Raw genomic sequence first — 17,595 nt, forward strand, 5'->3', positions numbered from 1 at the left:
AATCAATCATAATCACAAGTTAACTACACATGGTTGATGATATTACTAGATATTATCTAGCGTGTCCTGCGTTGCATATAATCTGATTGAGCATACAAGCATCTGCCTGAGCGATGGTAGGCAGAAGCAGGTGCGTAAACATGAATTCAAACTGCACTTTCGTGCGTTTTGCCAGCGGCTCTTCGTTGTGCGTCAAGCATTGCGCTGTTTATGACTTCAAGCCTATCAACACCCGAGATGAGGCTGGTGTAACCGAAGTAAAATGGCTAGCTAGTTAGCGCGCGCTAACTAGAGGGACGGAAGCTGTACTGTTACACTGGCAATACTAAAGTGCCTATAAGAACATCCAATAGTCAAAGGTTAATGAAATACAAATGGTATAGAGGGAAATAGTCCTATAATTCCTATAATAACTACAACCTAAAACTTCTTACCTGGGAATATTGAAGTCTCATGTTAAAAGGAACCACCAGCTTTCATATGTTCTCATGTTCTGAGCAAGGAACTGAAACATTAGCTTTCTTACATAGCACATATTGCACTTTTACTTTCTTCTCCAACACCTTGTTTTTGCATTATTTAAACCAAATTGAACATGTTTCATTATTTACTTGAGGCTAAATTGATTTCATTGATGTTTTATATTAAGTTAAAATAAGTGTTCATTCAGTATTGTTGTAATTGTCATTATTACAAATATTTTTTTTAAAACGACCGATTAATCGGTATCGGCTTTTTTTGGTCAGCCAATAATCGGTATCGGCGTTGAAAAATCATAATCGGTCGACCTCTAGTATGTTTGGCAGCATGAGTGAAGGAGGCTTTGTTGCGAAATAGGAAGCTGATTCTAGATTTAATTTTGGATTGGAGATGCTTAATGTGAGTCTGGATGGAGAGTTTACAGTCTAACCAGACACTTAGGTATTTGGAGTTGTCGACATATTATAAGTCAGAACTGTCCAGAGTAGTGATGCTAGTCGGGCAGGCAGGTGGGTTCTACATTTTTGAATATGACATGCTTATTTAAGATGGTGAGGAAAGCACTTTTAAAGAGTGACAAGGCATCCTCCACTGACGGGATGAGGTCAATATCCTTCCAGGATACCCGGGCCAGGTCGATTAGAAAGGCCTGCTCACTGAAATGTTTTAGTGAGTGTTTGACAGTGATGAGGTGTGGTCGTTTGACCGCCGACCCATTACGGATGCAGGCAATGAGGCAGTGATCGCTGAGATCCTGGTTGAAGACAGCAGAGGTGTATTTAGAGGGCAATTTGTTCTGCCCTTACATCAACTGATATCTCAAAGTGCTGTTTAGAAACCCAGCCTAAAACCCCAAACAGCAAGCAATGCAGGTGTAGAAGCACGGTGGCTAGGAAAAACTCCCTAGAAAGGCCAAAACCTAGGAAGAAACCTAGAGAGGAACCAGGCTATGAGGGGTGGCCAGTCCTCTTCTGGCTGTACCGGGTGGAGATTATAACAGAAGATGGCCAAGATGTTCAAATGTTCATAAATGACCAGCATGGTCAAATAATAATAATCAAAGTAGTTGTCGAGGGTGCAACAGGTCAGCACCTCAGGAGTAAATGTCAGTTGGCTTTTCATAGCGAGTATCTCTACCTCTCCTGCTGTCTCTAGAGAGTTGAAAACAGCAGGTCTGGGACAGGTAGCATCCTGAGACGAGGCCGAATATAGCCCACAAAGTTCTCCACCACGGCACAACCCAAGGGGGGGCGCCAACCCAGACAGGAAGATCATGTCAGTGACTCAACCCACTCAAGTGACGCACCCCTCCTAGGGACGGCATGGAAGAGCACCAGTAAGCCAGTGACTCAGCCACTGTAATAGGGTTAGAGGCAGAGAATCCCAGTGGAGAGAGGGGAACCGGCCAGTCAGAGACGGCAAGGGCGGTTTGTTGCTCCAGAACCTTTCCGTTCACCTTCACACACCTGGGCCAGACTACACTCAATCATATGACCTACTGAAGAGATGAGTCTTCAGTAAAGACTTAAAGGTTGAGACCGAGTCTGCGTCTCTCACATGGGTAGGCAGACCATTCCATAAAAATGGAGCTCTATAGGAGAAAGCCCTGCCTCCAGCTGTTTGCTTAGAAATTCTAGGGACAATTAGGAGACCTGCGTCTTGTGACCGTAGCGAACGTGTAGGTATGTACGGCAGGACCTAATCGGAAAGATGGGTAGGATCAAGCCCATGTAATGCTTTGTAGGTTAGCAGTAAAACCTTGAAATCAGCCCTTGCCTTAACAGGAGCACTGGAGTAATATGATCAAATCGTTTGGTTTTAGCAACTGTATTTAGCACTAACTGAAGTTTATTTAGTGCTTTATCCAGGTAACTGGAAAGTAGAGCATTGCAGTAGTCTAACCTAGAAGTAACAAAAGCGTGGATTAATTTCTGCATCATTTTTGGACAGAAAAATTCAGATTTTTGCAATGTTACGTAGATGGAAAAAAGCTGTCCTTGAAACGTCTTGATATGTTCGTCAAAAGAGAGATCAGGGTCCAGAGTAACGCCAAGGTCCTTCAGTTTTATTTGAGACGTCTGTACAACCATCAAGATTAGTTGTCAGATTCAACAGAAGATCTCTTTGTTTCTTGGGACCTAGAACAAGCATCTATGTTTTGTCCAAGTTTAAAAGTAGAACATTTGCAGCCATCCTTATGTCTGAAACACAGGCTTCCAGGAAGGGCAATTTTGGGGCTTCACCATGTTTCATTGAAATGTACAGCTGTGTCATCCTCATTGGCAGTGAAAGTTAACATGTTTTCGAATGACATCCAAGAGGTAAAATATATACGTTGAAACAATAGTGGTTCTAAAACGGAACCTTGAGGAACACCAAAATGTACAGTTGATTTGTCAGAGGACAAACCATTCACAGAGAAACTGATATCTTTCCGACAGATAAGATCTAAACCAGGCCAGAACTTGTCCGTGTAGACCAATTTGGGTTTCCAATCTCTCCAAAAGAATGTGCTGATCGATGGTATCAAACGCAGCACTAAGTTCTAGGAGCACGAGGACAGATGCAGAGCCTCGGTCTGACGCCATTAAAAGGTAATTTACCACCTTCACAAGTGCAGTCTCAGTGCTAGACCGAAGCATTTCGTATACATTGTTTGTCTTCAGGAAGGCAGTGAGTTGCTTCACAACAGATTTTTCTAAAAAATTTGAAAGGAATGGGAGATTCGATATAGGCTGATAGTTTTTTATATTTTCTGGGTCAAGGTTTGGCTTTTTCAAGAGGCTTTATTACTGCCACTTAGTGAGTTTGGTACACATCCGGTGGATAGAGAGCCGTTTATTATTTTCGACATAGGAGGGCCAAGCACAGGTAGCAGCTCTTTCAGCAGTTTAGTTGGAATAGGGTCCAGTATGCAGCTTGACGGTTTTAGAGGCCATGATTATTTTCATCATTGTGTCAAGAGATATTGTACTTGAGTGTCTCTCTTGATCCTATGTTCTGGCAGAGTTGTGCAGACTCAGGACAACTGAGCTTTTGAGGAATATGCAGATTTTAAGAGGAGTCCGTAATTTGCTTTCTTATGATCATGATCTTTTCCTCAAAGAAGTTCATGAATTTATTACTGCTGAAGTGAAAGCCATCCTCTCTTGGGGAATGCTGCTTTTTAGTTAGCTTTGTGACAGTATCAAAAAGAACTGTCGGATTGTGCTTATTTTCCTCAATTAAGTTGGAAAAATAGGATGGTCGAGCAGCAGTGAGGGCTCTTCGATACTGCACGGTACTGTCTTTCCAAGCTAGTCAGAAGACTTACAGTTTGGTGTGGCGCCATTTCCGTTCCAATTTTCTGGAAGCTTGCTTCAGAGCTCGGGTATTTTCTATATACCAGGGAGCTAGTTTCTTATGACAAATGTTTTTAGGGGTGCAACTGCATCTAGGGTATTGCGCAAGGTTAATTTGAGTTCCTCAGTTAGGTGGTTAACCTCTCTGGGGTATGTGGGAAGCTAGCATCCCACCTGGCCAAAAGCCAGGGAAAATACAGAGCGCCAAATTCAAATAAATTACTATAAAAATCTAACTTTCATTAAATCACACATGCAAGATAGCAAATGAAAGCTACACTTGTTGTGAATCCAGCCAACATGTCCGATTTCAAAAAGGCTTTTCAGCGAAAGAGAGAAACCATATTTCAACCCTGCATGCGCGACACAAAACACAGAAATAAAAATATAATTAATGCCTTACCTTTGACGAGCTTCTTTTGTTGGCACTCCAATATGTCCCATAAACATCACAAATGGTCCCTTTGTTCGATTAATTCCGTCAATATATATCCAAAATGTCCATTTAATTGGTGCTTTTGATCCAGAAAAACACCGGTTCCAACTTGCTCAACGTGACTACAAAATATCTCAAAAGTTACCTGTAAACTTTGCAAAAACATTTCAAACTACTTTTGTGTAATACAACTAAGTATTTTTTATCGTAAATATTAGATAAAATTGAAGACGGGATGATCTGTGTTCAATACAGGAAGAAAACCTATATCTAACAGTACACTTCAAGTGACCCTCGTTCAATATGGCCATACTTCTTCATTACACAAAGGAATAACCTCAACCAATTTCTAAAGACTGTTGACATCCAGTGGAAGCGATAGGAACTGCAATAAGGTCCTTTAGAAATCTGGATTTCCATTGAAAAGAGTGACCTCAAAAAACAAAAATCTGAATGTTTGTCCTTGGGGTTTCGCCTGCTCAATAAGTTATGTTATACTCACAGACATGATTCTAACAGTTTTATAAACTTCAGAGTGATTTATATCTAATACTATGCATATCTTATCTTCTGGGGATGAGTAGCAGGCAGTTTAATTTGGGCATGCATTTCATCCAGAAGTGAAAATACTGCCCCGTCACCAAGAAATTAACTGATTTTTGTCCTCTGACGTCCTTGGGTAGGCAGAGAGAGTCTGGAAGGGCGTCAATGAATCTTTGTCTGAGAATTTATAGCATGACTTTTGATGCTCCTTGGTTGGGGTCTGAGCAGATTATTTGTTGTGATTGCAAACTTAATAAAATGGTGGTCCGATAGTCCAGGATTATGAGGAAAAACATTAAGATCCACGACATTTATTCCATGGGACAAAACTAGGTCAAGAGTATGACTGTGACAGTGAGTAGCTCCAGAGACATTTTGGACAAAACCCACTGAGTCGATGATGGCTCCGAAAGCCTTTTGGAGTGGGTCTGTGGACTTTTCCATGTGAATATTAAAATCACCAAATATTAGAATATTATCTGCTGTGACTACAAAGTCTGATAGGAATTCAGGGAACTCAGTGAGGAAGGATGTATATGGCCCAGGAGGCCTGTAAACAGTAGCTATGACAGAACCCTGCAGGCTATCTCTGCAGTAGATTGCAACTCCGCCCCCTTTGGCAGTTCTATCTTGTCGGAAAATGTTGAATTTGGGGATTGACATTTGGAGTGGAGGTAAACCTAGGCATCGAGTGACAATGAGAGCGGTTGCGTCTCTGGAGGCACCATTTAAGCCAGTGAGGTCTCCGCATGTGTGGAGGGTGCGACAAAAGAGCTATCTAAGGCATTTAGGGCGGGGCTGGGGGCTCCAAAGTGAAATAATATAATAATAATAACTAACCTTAACAGCAGTAGACAAGGCATATTGACATTAGGGAGAGGCATGAGTAGCCGAGTGATCATAGGGTCCAATGAGCAGCAAAAGGTGAGTCGGGGCTGTTCGGTAGTCGCTACTACGCTAGGCGAGCTGGAAACTAGCGGGCCGTGGCCAGCTGATGGATCTTTGGCGACGTTGCAGCGGAAAAGCCTGTTGAAACCACCTCGGACGATTACATCGGCAGACCAGTCGTGATGGATCGGCGGGGGCTCCATATCGGCAAGAAAGGGTCCAGGCAAATTGGCAAATAGGTATTGTAGCCCAAGAATTAGCTGGTGGACCTCTTCGGCTAGCCAGGAGATGGGCCTAGCTCGAGGCTAGCTCATGGCTAACTGGTGCTTGCGTCGGGATGGAGACGTTAGCCAGGTGTAGCCACTCAGATTGCAGCTAGCTAGCTGTGATGATCCGGTGTAAAGGTCCAGAGAAATATGCTCTGGGTTGATATCGCGCTGTGCAGACTGGCAGGTATAGACCGAGTTGAGCCTGGCTGGTGTCAGAGTTAACGGTGAAGACCGCTAGCAGTGGCTAACTGACTTCTGGTGGTGGTTCCGGTTCTAAAGTATAAAAATAGCAGATCCGTACCACATTGGGTGAGACGGTTGCAGGAGAGTATATTCAGTCCGCGGATAGAAAGTGAGATTAAAATATATACTTAATATATTCCGAAAAAAAACTAGGAAAACTATTATTTACATGGGACAAGACAAATCACATGTCCGACTGCTACGCCATTTTGGGATTAAGTGTGTTCTTGGGATTCATCTGTTTTTTTGGGCTTGATCACTGTTGCCTACAGACAGACATGAGACTAAATGGGGTGGCAGGGTAGCCTAGTTCAAACCCCTGAGCTGACAAGGTACAAATCTGTCGTTCTGCCCCTGAATAGGCAGTTAACCCACTGTTCTAGGCCGTCATTCAAAATAAGAATTTTTTCTTAACTGACTTGCCTAGTTAAATAAAGATAAAAAAAATAAACAGATTCTGTGTCTAGATTTATATATCTGACTGGGCTGCTAAGAAGTAAACTTAGGAAGAAAATTAAAGTTGTCCACTTTCCCACAGTTGGCAATGGCTTTAAGATGTTTAATTGTCTTTAATCAGCCCTGGAAACTGCACACAAACATGGAGGACAGCTTTAAATGTGTGTAATAAAGGCGGAGCTAGAGTATGGGCGCTGGGTGGTGTTAATTAATTTTTACAATTATTTTATTTAACCTTTATTTCACTAGGCAAGTCAGTTAAGAACAAATTATTATTTACAATGCCGGCCTACCCCAACCTAAACCTAATCCGGACGACACTGGGCCAATTGTGGTCTGCCCTATGAGACTCCCAATCAGAGCCGGTTGTGATACAGCCTGGAATCGAATCAGTGCCTTAGACCGCTTTGCCATTCGCGAGCTCTCCCAAGTGCTGACAGGCTGAACCCAGCTCATTTGTTAGCCTGACGGGCATTAGGCCTACTCATGTTCCTACTCTCAGGGCCGGGCCGGTGGTTGGTGCAGCATCACAATAGTGGATTTACACCGTGGTGTATGTGTTTGGATGTAGCTTACCACTCAGGTCATGTTTTTCCTCTGCTAGTTGTGAGCTGTAAGCTCTGTGATTTCTAGTAGGAGAGGAGAGTGCAGTTAGCTGTAGCACTGGTATGCTAAGCTAGCTATTTTTACATCAGCAACTGATAATTTCGACCCATCCTATCATGCGGATTTAGCCGGTGGTGTAAAATGAATGATGGTGTGTCCTTGCTGGTCCTTCTGGGAGAGGTTAAACAAGTGGGTTGGAACAGTGTGCCAACCTGCCTGCCCGCCAATTAAGAAGTGGGATGCAGTTCTCTCTCTCTCCCATCTCCCCTCTTTTAATAATCTTAATTATGGAATCTGCTGCCAAGCGCTGAAATGAATTGCTCAGCTTTCCTTTTTGCCAATAGACATTAAGTGTGACCCAGTTCCCTCTAGCCGGGGTTGGCGTAATGTTTAGGCATGGAGAAAGCGTAAGGGATTCGACGCGGTCATCAAAATATGCCCAGATTAATGTGCTCAAGCGGGATCAATCTGGTTAGTAAACATAGGTGCACTAAGGCACAATCCTGGAAAGTGGCAGAACTGTCAGGAGGCAGGAAACCAATATATTCATAACTACTTTAGGAAATTAAAAGTTTTTGTTCCTCGTTTAGCCTTTGGTAGCTTTGAGGTGACAAATGTCACCCTTCCATTGTTTGTTTGGGTCTCTGGAGCCAGCTGAAAAGTCCACTGCAGTCCTATGACTGCCTTGCACGCTAAGTAGAGAGGGAGAAAGCCGCCATCTTAGACTGAAACACCAGTGTTCTTACATTTGAGACCTAATGTCATGCCTTTCTCCAAAAATAGCATTAGCACCATCACTACAGGCAATTCAGTGAAAATCATTGATGGAAATACCAGTCGATGGAAATACATTTGACTGTCGTGTGTGTATTGGTCTATAGGTTCATTTGCATCATTTAGTGGAAATAAAATTGCCGTGTGTGTATTTTCGTTAGTCGTCGTATAGCTTATCTTATTTATCCAGCATAGCTATCACACCTGCACAGCATATAGAGCCTATTTTGAGCAGGATTTCTGCTGCAGCTCCTCAGCTCATTACTACTGGAGTGAAACGTGCTTTAATAAGCCCAGTCACTGTGCAACAATTCTAAACGCAATCGTGTATTAAAGGGCGACTGCACTTCCTGTTTTTCGGAAATGCTCATTAAGAAATGTTTGCGGCCATGATTGAAGGAAAATTTGAGTTATCTTGGGGGTGTGGTTTGATGTGGGTGCGTCTTTGCCATGCAATCACAACAAACAAGTGCAGTCGTGAGTACAGGGAGGTCAGTTAAGATAGCTTTTGCTATGGAGAGAATGAATTTTCAAGTTGGACTTCTCCCTTCCTGTCTCGCCATCAAGATGGTCAGCTAATTCAGTTCGGCTAAAGCCTGCGCTGACCTTGTGCTTATACAGTGGGCTATCCTATCTATCTCTGTAAAATTGATGATGGCTAAAGCCAGGGTCTGGAATGTGTTTCATAGGAAACTCGTTCTTCAACACCCTGCTACAACAGTAGCTTGCAACTTAGTTTCAACGTTTCATCACATCATGTAAATGCATGTTACCGTGGAAATAGTATCAACTGCAAGTTGAATGCCCGGTCATGAGTCAGCTCAGCTGTCCTTCAACACAATATTCTATTCTAACTGGCTAGTTATGTCTCGCGTCATCTCTCCTTATGTCCGTTGTTACATCTTTCCCTCGGGACAAATCCCAGAACTACTAATATCGGCTAATGTACTTGTGGACATTGCAAAGAAATATAAATATGAGTAGGAGAATTATCAGAGTCTGGAATATAAATGAACTATATATACAAAAGTATGTGGACACCCCTTCAAATGAGTGGATTTGTCTATTTCAGCCACACCCATTGCTGACAGGTGTATAAAAATCGAGCACACAGCCATGCAATCACCATAGACAAAAATTGGCAGTAGAATGGTCTTACTGAATAGCTCAGTGACTTTCAACGTGGCAGCGTCATAGGGTACCACCTTTCCAACAAGTCAGTTGGTCAAATTTCTACCCTGCTAGAGCTGCCCCGGTCAACTGTAAGTGCTGTTGTTGTGAAGTGGAAATGTCCCGGAGCAAAAACGGCTCAGCCGTGAAGTGGTAGGACACACAAACTCACAGAACGGGACCATTAGTGCTGAAGCGTGTAGCATGTAAAAATGGTCTGTCCTCAGTTGCAACACCAACTTCCAAACTGCCTCTGGAAGCAACACAATAACTTTGTTGGGAGCTTCATGAAATGAATTTCCATGACCAAGCAGTCGCCCACAAGCCTAAGATCACCATGAACAATGGCAAGCGTTGGGCTGGAGTGGTGTACAGCGCTCCAACATTGGACTCTGGTGTATGAGGAATAATGGTTTGGGGCTGTTTTTTATGGTTTGGGCTAGGTCCCTTTGTTCCAGTGAAGAGAGATCTTAATGCTGCAGGACACAATGACATTCTATACGATTCTGTGCTTCCAACTTGTGGCAACAGTTTGGGGAATGGCCTTTCCTTTTTCATCATTACAAAGCCCCCATACACAAAGCGAGGTCCATACAGAAATAGTTTGTCTAGATCGGTGTGGAAGAACTTGACTTGCCTAGACAGAGCCCTGACCTCAACCCCAACAAACACCTTTGGGATGAATTGGAACGCCAACTGCGAGCCAGGCCTCATCACCCAACATCAGGTCCCGACCTCGAATGCTCTTATGGCTGAATGGAAGTAAGTCCCCGCAGCAATGTTCCAACATCTAGTGGAAAGCCTTCCCAGAAGCCTTGACTAGAATACAGTATATGCATATGACGTGGGTAAAACAGTATGTAAACATTATTAAAGGGACCAGTGTTCAATGACTATGTACATAGGGCAGCAGTCTAAGGTGCAGGGTTGAGTACCGGGTGGTAGCCAGCTAATAACAGTGACTAAAGTTCAGGGCAGGGCGCTGGGTGGAGGCCAGCTAGTGGTAACTATTTAACAGTCTGAAGGACTGAAAATAGAAGCTGTATTTTCAGTCTCTTGGTCCCAGCTTTGACGCACCTGGGCTGTCTCCGCCTTCTAGATGGTAGCCAGGTGAACAGGCCATGACTCGGTTGGCTGAGGTTCTTGATGATCTCCTTGCAGTTGCTGTACCAGGCGGTGATACAGCCCAACAGGGTGCTCTCAATGGTGCATCTGTAGAAGTTTGTGACGGTCTTGGGTGCCAAGCCACATTTCTTCAGCCTTCTGAGGTTGAATAGGTGCTTTTGCACCTTTTTCAACAGACTGTTTATGTGGACAGACCATTTCAGGCTGTCAGTAATGTGAACGCAGAGGAACTTGAAGCTTTTCACCCTCTCCAACTGCGGCCCCATCAATTTGGGGGGGCACCTTGACATAGAAGGAGAGGTTATATGCCTGACACCACTCCGCCATGGCCCTCACCACCTCCCTTACAGGTTATGGACAGGTGCAGTCAGGTAGCAGGAGGGGTGGAGTGCACTCAACCCATGTGTCCAACAGGCAGAGTTCAATAACTACAGGCAGATGTGAGATGCAGGAGGATGGCACTCTTCTCATACCACTGTAGACAACTGTCCAATTCAAAGCTTCCTCCAAGCTTTGCATTGGTCAGTAGCCGACAGAGTAATATGAGAAGAGTGCAATTGCTGAACATACAGTTGAAGTCGGAAGTTTGCATACACTTAGGTTGGAGTCATTAAAACTCACTTTTCAACCACTCCACAAATGTCATGTTAACAAACTATGGTTTGGCAAGTTGGTTAGGTTACTTTAGGTTACTTTGTGCATGACACAAGTTATTTTTCCAACAATTGTTTACAGACAGATTATTTCTCTTGTAATTCACTGTATCACAATTCCAGTGGGTCAGAAGTTTACTTACACTATGTTGACTGTGCCTTTAAACAGCACGGGAAAATTATGTAATGGCTTAAGAAGTTTCTGATAGGCTAATTGACATCATTTGAGTCAATTGGAGGTGTACCTGTGGATGCATTTCAAGGCCTGCCTTCAAACTCAGTGCCTCTTTGTTTGACATCATAGGAAAATCAAAATAAATCAGCCAAGACCTCAGAAAAAAATTGTAGCCCTCCACAAGTCTGGTTCATCCTTGAGAGCAATTTCCAAACGAAAAGTGCAACTCAATCCCAGAACAACAGTAAAGGACCTTGTGAAGATGCTGTAGGAAACAGGTACAAAAGTATCAATATCCACAGTAAAACGAGTCCTATATCGACATAACCTGAAAGGCTGCTCAGCAAGGAAGAAGCCACGGCTCCAAAACCACCATTTAAAAAGCCAGACTACGGTTTGCAACAGCACATGGGGACAAATATCGTACTTTTTGGAGAAATGTCCTCAGGTCTGATGAAACAAAAATGTAACTGTTTGGCCATAATGACCATCATTATGTTTGGAGGAAAAAGGGGATGCTTGCAAGCCGAAGAACCCCATCCCAACCATGAAGCACGGGGGCGCAGCATCATGTTGTGGGGGTGTTTTGCTGCAGGAGGGACTGTGCACTTCACAAAACAGATGGTATCCTGAGGTAGGAAAATGATGTGGATATATTGAGGCTTGATTACCAACAACGACGAGACGGCCTACAGGGAGGAGGTGAGGGCCCTCGGAGTGTGGTGTCAGGAAAATAACCTCACACTCAACGTCAACAAAACTAAGGAGATGATTGTGGACTTCAGGAAACAGCAGAGGGAACACCCCCCTATCCACATCGATGGAACAGTAGTGGAGAGAGTAGCAAGTTTTAAGTTCCTCAGCATACACATCACAGACAAACTGAATTGGTCCACTCACACAGACAGCATCGTGAAGAAGGCGCAGCAGCGCCTCTTCAACCTCAGGAGGCTGAAGAAATTTGGCTTGTCACCAAAAGCACTCACAAACTTCTACAGATGCACAATCGAGAGCATCCTGGCGGGCTGTATCGCCGCCTGGTACGGCAACTGCTCCGCCCTCAACCGTAAGGCTCTCCAGAGGGTAGTGAGGTCTGCACAACGCATCATCGGGGGCAAACTACCTGCCTTCCAGGACACCTACACCACCCGATGTTACAGGAAGGCCATAAAGATCATCAAGGACATCTACCACCCGAGCCACTGCCTGTTCACCCCGCTATCATCCAGAAGGCGAGGTCAGTACAGGTGCATCAAAGCTGGGACCGAGAGACTGAAAAACAGCTTCTATCTCAAGGCCATCAGACTGTTAAACAGCCACCACTAACATTGAGTGGCTGCTGCCTACACACTGACACTGACTCAACTCCAGCCACTTTAATAATGGGAATTGATGGGAAATGATGTAAATATATCACTAGCCACTTTAAACAATGCTACCTTATATAATGTTACTTACCCTACATTATTCATCTCATATGCATACGTATATACTGTACTCTATATCATCGACTGCATCCTTATGTAATACATGTATCACTAGCCACTTTAACTATGCCACTTTGTTTACATACTCATCTCATATGTATATACTGTACTCGATACCATCTACTGTATCTTGCCTATGCTGCTCTGTACCATCACTCATTCATATATCCTTATGTACATATTCTTTATCCCCTTACACTGTGTATAAGACAGTAGATTAGGAATTGTTAGTTAGATTACTTGTTGGTTATCACTGCATTGTCGGAACTAGAAGCACAAGCATTTCGCTACACTCGCATTAACATCTGCTAACCATGTGTATGTGACAAATAAAATTTGATTTGATTTGAAGCAATGTCTCAAGACATCAGTCGAGAAGTTAAAGCTTGGTTGCAAATGGGTCTTCCAAATGGACAATGACCCCAAGCATGCTTCCAAAGTTGTGGGAAAATGGCTTAAGGACAACAAAGTCAAGTATTGGAGTGGTCATCACAAAGCCCTGACCTCAATCCTATAGAGAATTTGTGGGTAGAACTGAAAATGCATGTCCGAGCAAGGAGGCCTACAAACCTGACTCAGTTACACCAGCTCTGTCAGGAGGAATCTGCCAAAATTCACCCAACTTTTTGTGGGGAGTTTGTGGAAGGCTACCAGAAACGTTTCACCCAAGTTAAACAATTTAAAGGCAGTATATGTAAACTTCTGACCCACTGGGAAGGCGATGAAAGAAATGAAAGCTGAAATAAATCATTCTCTCTACTATTATTCTGACATTTGACATTCTTAAAATAAAGTGGTGATCCTCACTGACCTAAAACAGGGAATTTTTATGAGGATTAAATGTCAGGAATTGTGAAAAACTGAGTTTAAATGTATTTGGCTAAGGTGTATGTAAACTTCTGACTTCAACTGTATGTGGCTATTCTAAACGAAGTGTAACAGTTCCATGTAGAATAAACCATACTTCACATAATACTGTAGAAGCTGTGTTCTGCTCATATAACAATGTAATATAGAAAATACACCTTCCTGTATGGTGTCCTGTATCAGACAGGAGTTCCCTAAAATATTGTAGGAATACACTGGGTAACCCCCTTACTGATAGTACCATTCAATTAAATAATAGCAAAATACATGTACAAAGTTATACATGTCGTGTTTAATTTTAATGCTAAGTGCAAGGTCTCTCCCAATTCGGACATCAGTGTCAACCTGTATTTCAGTCAGAGGACTCCATTTCAAAGCATCTGTTCTGCCCATCTGTAGAAAATCGAGGAGTTGATGCGTGACATAGGTATTGAAGGGGTGATATTACTAAATACTTGTCATGCGCTGTCTTATTGGCAATCACCCTTCTGAGGTGTTTGCCAACGCCTGCTGGGCATGGCGGCGTAGACCGGCTCCAGGCCCCCCTCGTCACAGATACTGGTCATGAAGGAGCAGGACTTTGGCTTCCTGTATGTGACCCTGCTCCTATATCACAGAGGGAGGGAGAAAGACTGTCACCATACAGTCATGGAAGCCAACAGTAAATACACAGTTCAACACAGCCTATTAGAGATCCTGATTCACAAGGGACATGTGCCAGCATGACACTGACTGGTTGGCATTACTCACTTTGACCCAGGAGTAGTTCTTTGGCACAGTGGAAGGGGGCACCTCCTTACAATATAAAATACATACGTATACACACAGCACTGGTTACATTGTCAGTGGTGGTTAGGGTAATTCCAGGACAGGTGGTATTTATTTTTTATTTTTGTACCTTTTATTTAACTTGACAAGTCGGTTAAGAACAAATTCTTATTTTCAATGACGGCCTCGGAACAGTGGGTTAACTGCCTGTTCATGGGCAGAACGACAGATTTTTACCTTGTCAGCTCAGGGTTTCGATCCAGCAACCTTTTGGTTACTGGCCCAACGCTCGAACCACTGGGCTACCTGCCGCCCCAAAATTGAAATTATTTGGCTGATTTTTGCTTGACGCTTTGCTGGGGTTTAATTCTGTCATACCAGAAAGTCTCTCGACTCCCTTCGTAGTAACAAGAGGAGTGGTCAATGTACTGAGTTGGTCTCTGTCTGAAATCCCAGATCTAGGGCAAAGGCACTGGAACATTGTTAATGGGGGCGGAGGGTGTTAACAGTGGACTGTAGTGCCACGATGACCAGTGCCACGTAATCAGCTCATTGGCCTAGTTGAGGATCACGAAAACATTCCACGTTCAATGTCAAACTGATGCTGTTGCCTCGGCCGAACCAATATAGAAGAAAATAATCATTTTAAACCTCTACTTGAGGTTTTCAATTCACGACATGACCCTGAATTAAGTTGCAATAGAAATGAACACAGCCCTGCTCAAAGAAAAATGACGCAGCATTAATGTTGTCCAAGAAAGCCTTCGAGGTATAGCCTAGGTTTTTTTTCAACCGAGAGCTCAGCTTTAGCCCCTGATAAGGACAATCCTTTACATCGCATCAGAGAACTGATGTCCCCTCTCTCCCTTTAGTGTTCTCCACTGGTCTCCTGCTGCTGGTATTAATAGTATCTGGATGGGCCTGTGTGGGGAGAGGAGGTTGTCTCCCGTCCCTGTAAATATTGCATGGTTTCCCCTGAGTGCTCTGGAATGCGAGAGTGGAATGAGGAAGAAAAATAAAGGAAGATGGAGGTCATGGCTGTAACTTGACTGTGTGTCTGACAAGGGGACAATTGTGACGATATTTGTTCATTTGTATAGGTAGTTGTAGTTATTATTTAGTAGTTTTATGCTGTTAATCAAAGTTTTAGTCGTATTATTAATATTATTAGACAGTTGACATAGTTGTTACTAAGTATTGTTTTTCTGTTATTTTTTTAAAAACATTTGGATAAAATACAAGTTATATTTATAAATATGGGTTACTAGCCTATATATAACAGAGGGTGGCTGCCTGATCTGGTCTTTGACACAGGTTTGTTATTAGGGTAGTGCGATTATTTATCTCTCTCTCTCGTTGTGAAGGTGTTCCACAGCCATAGTAAGATTGGTAGCGTTCATCTAAAAACTAGTTTTGGTCCTTCAGGACATATTGAGAATCCATTCCTCTCCTCTCTGCCTGAGCCTCTGTCGCTACACATTCCAGTGTCAATGTTTCCCAGTCAAACCCAATACCTCGCATGCTTTTGCTCTGAGTACAACAGGAATGCTAAAGGAAGCTCATTCTTTTCATCATTTCCTCATGGCTGAACTTCAGTCACCTTGCTCATTGTACTTTAAGAATATCTCGGGAGGGTGTGTGTGTATTTGTTGTTCTTTGTTTATTCTGTGTGCTTTTCTTTACTGCTGAAGTTACCTTTCTCGTTGAATATCTCACGAGTGTGTATGTAGGCATATGTGTCTGCCATGTGTTTTCACTGTGTGTATGTTTTTCCTCATTGCACTTCAAGTAGGGCTACTTTCATTGTAGGTAAATTACACGGGGTAGGATCAGATAGAGAAGGGTGGATGGTGTACACTGTACACTGAGCATTTTACCACCAGGACAGCAGCAACCATCTTATGACCCCTGCTGGAGAGTGAGACGTTCCCAAACTTCAGAGGTGTTGTCTGTTTAGTACTCTGTATTTTTACTGGTGCTCTACTCTGCCTCTGCATGAGCTATTTGTAGCATTCTAGTATTTAAAAAATTGAAATGAGTTGACACGAAAAGGCCTGTGATTGAAAACCAACATTAAAACAGGGTTTTCTGTAGCAAAACTGTTTTCTACGGTGTGCCCCTAATGCAGGGGTCTCCGACCTTTTTCTAGCATGAGAAAAATGAAACGCTGCAAGGTACTCAGTTTTTATAGCATTCAAATAGGCACATTCTTCTCTTCGCCTCTACCCTGCAACTTTTTCCCAGGTCCTTGGTATACAAGAGATGCGTTTTCTGTCAATATACCTGGTAAAAAACTAAGGGGGTCCCATTAAATTATATTTAGTGTTTTCCTGAATTCTGTTTTCTCTATTTTATTTTTCCTGATTTGGGATATTTTCGCCCCAGTTTTTCCTCTCAATATTACAATTATTCAGAGAGAAACAACAAAAATGGATGTTCTGAATCAATGGCAACGCTTAAGTCACTTCAGAAGACCACTTTTGGTTGAAACACAAAGTGTAATTACCCTTTTTCAATTACACATCTAGCAAGAGAGGAATGTGTCGGTCTAGTGACTTTCCTGCTGTTACTTCTGCAGCACACGTCATGGCAGAGTTTGCAAAACAATCCGCCGCCCAATTTGATGAAATAATCTAGAAGTAGTAGATATTGTTCTGTCAGGTAAGCCTTCTTTGCAGCTAAACATTTAATTGAGAAGGTTTTGGGGGGAAAACCTGTCTACCCATAAGATGGTTATCATTAGCATCACTAACTGGCTACATACAGAGTGATAGACAAACACGCGCATCAAACAGACAGACGGGAACAATATTGCTGGACATTTTATTGGCAGATATTGTGTTACGTTTGGCTTTTTAAGCCAATAGTGGCTAACCAGGGGTGAGAACGTCAATGTTGCTTTGATTGGATCGTAGCCGGGAGCTTTGTTAATGACAGTTTGCAGTTTTGATTGACCAGCTACTCATAAGCGGGCTGAGAGCTACTGGTAGCTCGCGATCTACCCGAAAGAATATGACCCAGGCAATGGAGGGGGGGGGAACAGCCTGTACGACCCTGTTTTACAATTTGGAACAAATGCTGTATATCCTTTTTCCACACACAAAGTGGTGTGTGCAGTCTATGTTCAACTCTTATGTCCCCGTCTCCCTCCAGGGCCAGTGGTGTATGTACTAGACCTGTTTGACCGGCTCATCTCCAAGGCCTGTCCCTTTGCCGCCGCCGGCATCATGGTGGGCTCCATCTACTGGACCGCCGTCACGTACGGGGCTGTCACCGTCATGCAGGTGAGACACACACACACACACACTAGGGTT

The 17,595-nt window shown here is 43.2% G+C and overlaps 1 protein-coding gene across 2 annotated transcripts in view; it reads left to right on the forward strand.

The window, feature by feature from the left end:
• Window positions 1-17,595, forward strand: part of marchf5 (membrane-associated ring finger (C3HC4) 5) — a 70,038-nt gene that overhangs the window by 36,801 nt on the left and 15,642 nt on the right. For both annotated transcript variants that reach the window (XM_064934492.1, XM_064934494.1), the window contains exon 3: window positions 17,435-17,565. In XM_064934492.1, coding sequence (XP_064790564.1) covers window positions 17,435-17,565 — 131 coding nt within the window. The remainder of the gene's footprint in view (window positions 1-17,434; window positions 17,566-17,595) is intronic.

The sequence above is a fragment of the Oncorhynchus masou genome, chromosome 24 (genome assembly GCF_036934945.1).
Source record: "Oncorhynchus masou masou isolate Uvic2021 chromosome 24, UVic_Omas_1.1, whole genome shotgun sequence".
Classification (NCBI taxonomy): Eukaryota; Metazoa; Chordata; class Actinopteri; order Salmoniformes; family Salmonidae; genus Oncorhynchus; species Oncorhynchus masou.